Genomic DNA, 11,032 nt, shown 5'->3' with positions numbered 1-11,032 from the left:
CAATCTTTTAATTTTGAAGGCTGGCGCACGCGCCAGGTTTTCAAGCATTTTTTCTGCAGGCTTGCAAATATTGAGCTGATTTTTGGTATGTAACTTTACCTTGATGAGTTATATATCAAGTTTGCATTTTACACCTGCTGTTAGGGCAATACTCTGAGAGTGCTTGTTTCTTACATGTACATAACCATCTAGGTTCTTCATTTATTTTAACAGTTTAAACTTACAGAAATATTTCTTTTGTCAACATAATTTATATGATATTATGTAATCAGATTTCCATGGGTTATTTGATAGTTAGTATCTCAGTAACCAATTTTTATTTATCCTTGGTTATGATCAAACTGTTATGCTTTTTCACTGCAGAAATTTTATTTTTCTCACTTTCCCTTCATGATTTTCAGCAACAAATAGATTGTCATTTGTGTCTATATACAGTCCTACTGTATTAATCAATCCACAGTCTATGTAACGGAGGAACTGTCCATCCTGGTCTATGATGTGGACACAGTGATTATTATTATCAGCTGTAAGGATGTGACTCTGACTGTCTGTGGTGATTCCTAGTGGACTGAATGGTTGGTTCTTAGGTAGGACGAGCATGTCCAGTGTACCTGAATCTCATTTTCCCGGCCTGATTGACCACCACTACTGCTCTAGCTCCATTGTCAGACACACAGATATCCAGGTTCCTGTTCTCAGTTATTAATATTTCATTACTATGGGATGAATAGAGAGCTTTACCCTCTTCATCAAACTGAATGGTTTGTTTCTCTGTGGAGCCAGAGTAACGGACAACTTTTGTTTGTTCTTTATCATTACTGTACATGATAACCAGGAGGTCACCAGAGGAGGTACTACAAACACCGCGAGGTCTCCCGTTTTGTAGTCTGATCACCTCCTCTATCTTCTCATTCTTCACAATGTTCACATTCTATCAATGTTATCAGTATAAACTAGATCTCCACTTTTTGTCACTGCTATGTCATATGGTGTCTTCCCTGACTTGGTTTTGATTGACTTGAGTAGTGGTCCCTCATTGATGCTGAAGAGTTTCATGGTGTTGGAACTGCCACTTGTCCAAATTTTTTCATTACTCAGACAGGCCACATTGAAAAGCTGTCCAAACCCAGTGTCTGTGGTGGTGATAGTCTCTGGTTCATCAAGCAGTTGTTTGACTGGAGGAGAGAATTCAGCTTCTGGTGATTTTTGTGTTGTCTTCATGCTGTAGCCATGTTTATCTGATGTAAGGGAGCTCCGTGATAAAGTTCCAAACAGTTCGCTGAGATCTTCTCCTTGAATTCTGTCTTGTGTGAATTTTGGCAAATATGACACAATTTTTTCTGGGAGATTTTTATATCTTCTTATTTGAACAGATGCAAATTCAAAAGTCTCTGAAATTACATTGGAGTCTACAACAGTATTAATTGAATCAATTTCATCCTTGATGTCAGACATTGTCTTGTTTATTTCATCCAGATGTTTCTGTAGAGTTTGTAGCTGTGTGTTTTTCATGACATCAGCTTCAGCTTTCAGTTTTTTGACAAGTTTTGTCAATTTCTCTGTGCCAGTCCTCTCCATGTTTTGTTATGGCTGTTGAGAGATCTCCATATTCCTTTTCTAATTGACTCATTCTGTTTTGTACTTCAGAGGCAATGTCCTGGTAGGTGGGGTAAATTGTATCATTTAATTCAGCTAGTTCTTTTGTGATCTTTTCTTTTTTCTTATCTAAAACTTGTAAGATTTTTGATAATTTATGACCAAGATGTTGATCAGAAGCAAGGCAGGTGACACACACAGGAATGTCACATTGGTTACAGAACATTTCACATCGTTCTTTGTCATGAGATATGCATGCAGGGAAGAGGGGGGTAGTTTTTCTCAGAGTAAATTTAACGATTTCATGTTTTTTGGATTCATCAGATATCATGTGTTCTCCCACACAGGCCTTACACAGGTTGACAAGACACGTATCACAGTGCATCTGTACCACAGCGGTCTCACACAGGTCACATCGCATCACGTCCTGGGCACTGGTACGGGGGTCCATCATTGAACTAAGCCTGGTATTGAAAAAAATGGCAATTATTAAAATATTCCTAGAGCACTTCGATAATATAATCAAATCAAACGACTCAATATATACTTTAATTTCAAATGAGGAAATTCAGAGAATTGTAGTCTTGAGATTTAATGGGTTGGAGTGCAATGGTTTATGGCATATTTAAACAGCCTTAAAGCTGTACACGACTCGTAAAAAGGCATACGCCATTCTCGATATAATTATCTACGATACATCAACACTAGAGTATACTTGTCGCATTCGTTACACCTGACTGCTTTGTCACTGGTATCGGCGTGGAATGGCGACCCGTGTTCGTGCTGGTTATCTTGCATTTATACCTTAGTTTACATTTTATTGCAGTTATGTGTATCTTTGTTGTTTGTATACTGCACTGACCTATATAATTGTAAATTTATTTGGTATCTTACTTTCCTGCATTTGACGAAGTATTGCGTTATAATTCTATCTACTGAGCCCTGTATAGCATACGTCCGTCTACGACAGTGTCGACTGATTACACTGAACAGTGACGAAATTCTTCCCTTTATATACTGGTCTGCAGAGGAGCGAGAATCTGGAACAAAAATGGCAGACACATTCCTTTTACGAATTGTGTTCAGCTTTAAGCAGATAAGCTCATGTGACTTTTTTGGATCACATTCTGTCTGGCGCCCCTCTATATGTAAACAGTGTCAACTTTAATCTCAAGAACACCTTGGCCAATTGTAACTGAAAACCTAAAGCTACCTTCACAAAAAAGTCCATTCAATTATTAATGAAATTTTTGGCAAGTCCTCTAGCTGCTGTTGCCTCTTAACTTTGTACAAATAATTATACATTACAGACACTGTAAAAGATTCCAAAAGATATGCTAAAATAAACATTACAACTGTTCGATCCTTGCTCGAGTACAACTGATTCACCCATTCACTTTGTCACATTAGTCATGGACCTGTATATATATTGATGTCAATTTCACATTGTGACATCTTAAACATTAAGCAATATATGATATTACACATGCCAGTACAGAACATACAGGTTTATGACTATATCTTTACATTTGCAAATGTTTTCCTTTTTATAACACTACTGAAAGAAATGCAAATAATACCGGTACAGGGTCAAGAGGTCATATATGCATATGGATAAACGTTTGACGTAATTTCTCAGTGACGTCATGAAGGGTCGACGTGCGTTCAGTGGATTTCATACATGCCATTGAGTTTGAAAATTAATGCATTTCACATGTTAAAAGTCACAATCAGGCAAATATAAAGTATGAATAAGTCACAAATGTAAATATAAGTAATAAGGTATCATTTTAAAACATCATCGGGCTATAAATATGGGTTTATACAAGATCAAATTCATCATAAAAGCCTTTCGGGCTTCATGGAATTTAATCTTGTGACCAACCCATATCTATATCCCGATAGATGTTTTAAAATGATACTTTACTTCTTAAATGCATGTCATGATTTCATTTTGATGTGAACTGTTGTTTATGTAAAGGCAGAGATAATTTCGCAAACTTTTTGATCACTCCTATTTTTACCAACCAACCACTTTCCACGGTATCCAAAAGGATTCCACTGGCCAGGCATGCAAAAGTGTAAATTAAATGCCCATTTTCATTGTGTTTTTATGAATGGCACATTACATAACATCACTTGTCTGAATTAAGATATAAATTTAAATAATTGTTACCTTAAGATCACAACAGATTTTAAGATGATATAAATATAAGAATTTAGAGGCACACAGCAATGAAACAAACTTTATAAACAAAGTTTGATTAAAAGTAATATTTGTTAATAAATCGATAATCATATATATATATATATATATATATATATATATATATATATATATATATATATATATATATATATATAAAGCTTTTGAAAATAAGCCTGAATTGCTACAAAAATGTTGTTTGATATGTATACATTGGCCAAATTTGAGTCCTTGCTGAAACACTAGTACACCTCAAATACCCGAGAACACTTTTTTCTATTTATAGCTTTAAATTGTCCTTGTTTATGGGTACATGTATAGAGTCTTATAATTAAGATTTTATGCTTATCAGTAGTTGTATATTCAAAATACTGTTAAAGCAAATCTTGTCGATCTTTTTGAAAATTATCTTATTGTAAATTTAATCATTTAAATTATCAAATAAATTCATCAATGAATGTTACCTGCAGATTTTAATTAATGGCGCCTGCCGTGTCGGCCATAAACAGAAAAACAGTCTGTCGCTATATACAGAGTTCACATGACCCACATATCTGTGTTATCTATGACAGGTATTTTACTTCCTCGTCTGTGAACATTTAGGATTTAAATTAGCAACTTTTCTTGATTTGCCAAATTTATTCGTTACCAATACTACTAGTATATGATTTGAATAAAAATACTTTTTTAAGTGCCTTAATTTTGTATATTTTGAATTAAAAATTAATAATTTAGAGTGAACATTCTCTTTAATTTACCTAGAAAACTTGGTATAACAAAACACTCCTTAGTTGTCCCCCACTTTCGCGAAAGCGAGGGGACATTAAATCTCATTCGTCTGTCCGTCACAAAAACTTTAACCTTGCCCATAACTTTTGATTTAGTGGAGCTATGACTTTAATATTTCACATGTGTATTCCTTGTGATAAGACCTTTCTTTGGGTACCATCAAATTTGACCTTTTGACCTTGGAGTTTGACCCACTCTTACACAAAAATTCCAAACTTTGACTTTGGCAATAACTTTTGAATGGTAGATACTAGGGCTTACATATTCAATATAAATATTTTTGTGACAAGACCTTTCATTGGATACCAAGAACTTTGACCTTTTGACCTTGACCTTTTACATGAAAATTCCAAACTTTTACTTTGGGCATAACTTTTGAATGGTAGGTACTAGGACTTTCATATTTCACATTTGTATTTTTTGTGGCAAGACCTTTCATTGGATACCAACAACCTTGACCTTTTGACTTTAACCATGGAAATTTACGTACTTATGAAAAAACCTTTAACCTTGACCATAACTTTTGAATGGTGAAAACTAAGGCTTTCGTACTTCACTTATGAAATTCCTGTGAGAAGACCTTTCATTGGATACCAAGAACTTTTACCCTTTGGCCTTGACCTTGGAGTTTTAACGTCTTTTAAAAAACCTTAACTTTGGTCACAACTTTTGAACAGTAGATACTAGGACTTTCATATTTCACATATATATTCTTTGTGGCAACACCTTTAATTGGATATCAACAACTTTGACCTTTTGACCTTGACCTTAAAGATTTACGTACTTATGAAAAAACTATTCAAAAGTTATGGACAAGGTTAAAGTTATTGTGACGGACAGACTGACGGACAGACGAATAAGATTTAATGTCCCCTCGATTTCGCAAATGTGGGGGACAAAAAATTGAAATAAACAATGAGAAACTAGTAAATATTGATTATATTTTGCATTCATTTCGTAAAATAGTTTTGATATTATACTATTTTTCTTTGCTATATACAATTAAATTGAACATTTATTTCTTGGCTATTTTATGCATATATTTTAAAACAGCCTGACTGCATGTACTAGTGCATCAAGTCTCAACATAGCCTAAAAATAAAAAAAACCAACTGGCACCTGACCGACAAAATGTAGGTGACAACAAAAGTTTTAGGATCTAGTGATTCTAGTCCAACTTGCAAGCATTGCGGGCATGAACTTAACGAACAAACAAAAATGATATCATAATTTCTGAAATTTTTTTATGATTGTTAATGTTTTTATAGATGAATCAAAAAGAAGCATTAAGTTTTCTTCATGTGCTGTAATTTCGTTCTTTTTAGCTTCACATCATATATTTGATTTTCTTTATTTTCTTGCTTCTATATTCTGCAACAAACAGATTGTCATTTGTATCTGTACACAGTCCCAAGGGTTCAGAAATTCCAAAGGTTATGTAACAGAGGAACTGTCCATCCTGGTCTATGATATGGACACAATCATTGATATAATCAGCTGTAAGGATGTGACTCTGACTGTCTGTGGTGATTCCTTGAGGACTGAATGGTTCCTTTTTTGGAGCAGGGGTGTGTCCAGTGTACCTGAATCTCAGTTTCCCGGCCCAATCGACCACCACTACTGCTCTAGCTTTATGGTCTGACACACAAATATCCAGGTTCCTGTTCTCCGTTATTAACCTCTTTGCGGGACCAGAGGAATAGAGAGGTTTACCTTCATCATCAAATTCAATGCTTTGTTTTATTGTGGAACAGTGGTAACGTAAAATCTGTGTTCGTTCGTTATCATTGTTGTTCAAGATAACCAGAAGGTCCCCAAAGGAGGTACTGCAGGAACCATCAGGTCTCCAATTCTTTTGTCTCACCAACCTCCGTATCTTCTCATTCTTCACAATGTTTACAGTGCCATCCATTAAATCGACATAAATTAGATCTCCATTATTTGTCACTGTTATGTCCTCTGGTCTGTACTCGGACTTAGTTGCAATTGACTTGAGCATTGATCTCTGACTTATGCTGTAGAGTTTCATGGTTTTGTCTTGTCCAGTTGTCCAGATTTCGTCATCACTCAGGCAGGCCACATTGTAAAGCAAGTGATAATCCGTCTCTAAAGTGGTGATAATCTCCGGTTCCTCGAGAAATTGTTTCAATGGAAGGGAGGCATCGTCTTCCAATGATCTATCTTCAGTCTTCAAGCTGCAATCAAGTCCATCTTCTAATAATAAACTTGATGATAAACCTCCAAACACTTTGTTGAATTCTTCTTCTTTGATTTTTCCCAATGCCAATTTTGGTAAAGATGGCTCAGCTACTTGAGGCGGATTTTTATATCCTTCTATATCAGTCGTGACATTAATAAGCTTTGTGATGTCCATGTAATTGATCAATCTTTCCATGGAACTGATTTCATCCTTGATTTCGGATATTGTCTTGTTTATTTCATCCATATGATTCTGCAGAGTTTGTAACTGTTTGTTTTTCATCTCATCAACTTGATTTTTCAGTTTCTTGACAACCTTTTCAATTTGTTTGTGCCAGTCCTCTCCATGTTTTGTTATGGCTGTTGAAAGATCTGCATGGTCCTTTTCCAACCGACTCATTTTGTTCTGTACATCAGAGGCAATGTTCTGGTACATGGGGGAAATCGTCTCTTTCAATTCAGTTTGTTCTTTGATTATCTTTTTCTTTTTCTCGTTGAGAACGTGTGAGATTTGTAAAATTTCATGACCTAGATGTTGATCAGTCCTGAGGCAGGCATTACAGGCAGGGACATCACATTCATTACAGTACATTTCATATCTTTTTTTGATATGAGATGTACAAAAAGGATAGAGCGGAGATTTTCTTAGAGCGAATCTCACAATTTTGTGTAGTTTAGATACACCAGACATCATGTGTTCTCCCACACAGGCCTTACACAGGTTGATAAGACACGTGTCACAGCCCATCAGTGCCTCGCCAGTCTTACACAGCTCACATGGCCTTCGGACACTGGTCCTGGTCGGATCCATGTCCAAGTAATGCCTAAAATATAAGTTCGAGAAAATGTTAAAGTTATTGTACTGCACCTAAATCAGAGAAATTTATCTGCATCGACAAGTCATAATAATTGCAGTTAAAATGGTGTTTGCGAATATGTATCCTTTATGTTGAATGTTGACTGCCTTTTTTCATACAAATTGTTAGACCATTATTTTCACACTAAATTATCAACGGATTTTTCCATAAATCCCCCTCAATACAATTATGATGACACCGCGGGTTGTGACTGATCTGAAAGGAAAGCTCATTTCTTCATGGCATCTGATCCTCTGTTAGCAGAGGCCCTTGATTGCTCTGCTTGCAATCAGTTCAGTTTAATGGAATTTTAAATTCTTATTATGGAAAATTTGCGAAACAACAACAGTATAGACTTGAAAAGAAATACTTAAGGAAGCTCTTTAGACACTGCTGTCTTAAGAGTTTAAGTTATTTACCTGAATATGTATAAGCTACCTTTTCATGTATATAGACTGCAACAGTAGAAGACACCATTGACTTTATTAATACCAGAGACATATAATCAGGTCCAGGAAAATCACTATATTTAGCTAAATAGCTTAATTTACTGAGTATATACACGATTCTTTTGCACAAGTTTTACAGAGTTATCGCGCTTTGTCACACGGCGGCGTTGTCGTCGGCCGCCATTACGGTGCTGATAATGTGATAAGAGTGACAGTAAGCACTATGAACAAATGGGTGACAAATGCATTGTTTTCTTTGTTTTCCAAAGTCGGACATGCTGAGATACGACTGGAAAAGTATGTTAGTATAGTAAATAAATTTAACGAGAAGATATACACGTGTGTGTGTTTTTTTTTAAGTCAAGTTTTCAATTTCATTTTACTATAGTTAACCGCTCGTAGGTATCCGAAACCTTTTTATTTGACGCTTAGCATATAATTTTATACACCATGTGCTGGTTTACTAAATAAAAATAATTATCAATAAAAATAAATTGAGACAAAATTAGAAAAAAAAATTTGTTTCCCATTTTATAAAAAAAAAATATGTGTCAGTCGAGAAAATCTATAGACGACCGTCGTGTTATTTATCCAATTTTACCTTACGGATATTAATTTATTTCATACTCTATAAAGTGATATACTAAAAAGAATTAATACTTTCTTTATCTGATTTTAATTACAATTCACATTGGCCTATATACAATCATGTATATGAACATGTCGAGAAAATCATTTTACACCCCCCCCCCCCCTTTTTCTTTTAAACATGACTTAGTTTCATGTATTACATTTATAACATTTGAGTAGGAAAAATCTAAACAAAATCTTCATATCATTTTAGAGTGTGCTGTTATATTAAATACGATTATCGTTTTTATGAAATGATTTCACACATGTTGGTTGTGTGAAATCACTTAAGAAAGAAAACAAAAACATTTTTTTTTTTAAAAATGGGAAGTTAAGCGTTGTGTGAACATTAAACTGACTTGCATTCTGAGATATACACATGTATAAGTAACTTAAAACTTCAACCGCATTTAACTCAAGGTCAAGTACACATGAAGCTGTATATAAAACTGCAAAATTAAGAAAGAAAAAGGAGAAAATTGTAGTAATTAATTAGTTCTAGATTTATCGTTATACCGGTATAATATAGGCGTCGGAAGCAATTTAGTCTAACTTGAAATAGATAAGAAAATCAAGGCAGGGAAGGGTGATACTTTAAATAAATCAATGATCCGCTTGATCAACCTGTAATAATATTGAAACCATGCACATGTATCCCTAAGAAATTTAGTCAAAAAATATTCACAATGACAGATGTAGATGTGTCGGGCCTGGAAGAGATTTTGTCGTCCTTTATAAATTTTGTTTAACGTCCATGGCACGCAGAATTTTTTTAAAAATGACATGTGAATAAATACGAGAAGGGTAAGTTAAAAGGGGAGGATCAGTTGTCAACTCGATCGCCCCTCTTTAAAACATCCTAGATATTCATTTGCCAATATCCCACGAGGACCCATGAATAATGAATAATTTAACACGTATACAGCTTATAATGAACTAGAAAAATAATCATCGCAGAAATGAAAATAGGAATTGTAAAAAGTTCCAGTCGTATATTTGTTTTTATTTGTATGCTAATATTTATTTTCCAAAATGGCTTTACTACGCACCTGTTATAATTTTACTGGAGACCACCACCCCCCCCCCTCTCTCACTCTCTCTCCCTCTTTCTCACTGTGTAAAAGATATAATATTCTTACTTATATAAGTCTTGCTACATGTAAAATTTATTTCAAAGAAAACCCGGCTTAATATTCATTAAACCACTGAAATTACGGATGAAATATAACCAACTCTGCCTAAAACAATAACAATCAATCGATCATTATTGATTTTAAAACATATAATTACACGAACAATGAAGAAAAAAATAAGACCAAATCAAAGAATGAATCAGTTAACGTTTATATTAATTACTTCATATGAACGCGTGTTTGTATAAGTATTAATTACGCCAAAAAATTGATGAATAACGGAGAAAAGTTACTGCACTGAGTATGACCGAATTATGACGTTATCAGCACCTTCATGGCGTCAAGTCATGTGATCCAAACATGGCGACGCCCATAAATAAGGTCAGAGAATAGAGTATATAGCTTTATTTTATAATATAGAAGAAAACGGGTGCGTCGATTTACCCAAATGGACCCAAATGGACCCAAATGAACCCAAATGGACCCAAATGACGACCCAAATGGACCCAAATGGACTTAGTTGGCGACCCAAATGGACTAAATTATGATGAAATAGTAATTAATTAATTATTTATATTGATGTAGCATCGTTTTTGAAAGTGGGGGGGGGGGATCGGCTTTTCAATGAACATTTTCAGTAGTAAAAAGTTATCTCTGGAAAATAGGTGTGTGTGTGTGGGGGGGGGGGGGGTGGCCCTCCTGTTGCTTCGTACCTGATTTACTCAAAAAGATTAAAAATTTGTGAATCTTTCCGATTGGTAAACTCTAATATATTTTAAAATAATTCGCTTGGATGTAATGAATAAAGTACGCATTTTTGCCTATACAATATTTTGAATTTTTGTGATAAACATAAAACACATTCAGCAGCTTTTATTTTATTTATTCTGAATATTCAACGATATTTATATCTAAATGCAAAAATAAATAATTTTATTTTAAATGTATAGATGCATTCTAGTTTTGAAAAAAAGTCCACAGAAGTCCATTTGGGTTGCCATTTGGGTCCATTTGGGTCGTCATTTGGGTCCATTTGGGTCGCCATTTGGGTCCATTTGGGTTCATTTGGGTCCATTTGGGTCCATTTGGGTAAATCGACGCGCCGAAGAAAACTAACGTACTGTAAGAAACAAGCGCTTGTGTATACAGGTGATATAGGTAGATTTAGCTATA

General features: G+C 34.7%; 2 protein-coding genes across 2 annotated transcripts; both read right to left on the bottom strand.

The window, feature by feature from the left end:
• Positions 1 to 924: 924 nt before the first annotated feature.
• On the bottom strand, positions 925 to 1,512 carry LOC134281001 (uncharacterized). Its single transcript, XM_062763455.1, has one exon. It carries the CDS (start codon positions 1,510 to 1,512, stop codon positions 925 to 927), a length of 588 nt encoding a protein of 195 aa, XP_062619439.1.
• A 4,406-nt stretch (positions 1,513 to 5,918) lies between these two features.
• LOC134281000 (uncharacterized) lies at positions 5,919 to 7,601 on the bottom strand. The gene has a single exon (XM_062763454.1). It carries the CDS (start codon positions 7,599 to 7,601, stop codon positions 5,919 to 5,921), a length of 1,683 nt encoding a protein of 560 aa, XP_062619438.1.
• Positions 7,602 to 11,032: the final 3,431 nt, after the last annotated feature.

The sequence above is a fragment of the Saccostrea cucullata genome, unplaced genomic scaffold (genome assembly GCF_032062105.1).
Source record: "Saccostrea cucullata isolate Sc308-1 unplaced genomic scaffold, CSIRO_AGI_Scuc_v1 ctg5734, whole genome shotgun sequence".
Classification (NCBI taxonomy): Eukaryota; Metazoa; Mollusca; class Bivalvia; order Ostreida; family Ostreidae; genus Saccostrea; species Saccostrea cuccullata.
This window is presented reverse-complemented; position numbering and strand designations above follow the sequence as displayed.

Bases quoted from the DNA above. Each gene is read 5' to 3' on its own strand.
- LOC134281001 (XM_062763455.1), bottom strand. From the start codon at position 1,512: ATGAAAAACACACAGCTACAAACTCTACAGAAACATCTGGATGAAATA.
- LOC134281000 (XM_062763454.1), bottom strand. From the start codon at position 7,601: ATGGATCCGACCAGGACCAGTGTCCGAAGGCCATGTGAGCTGTGTAAG.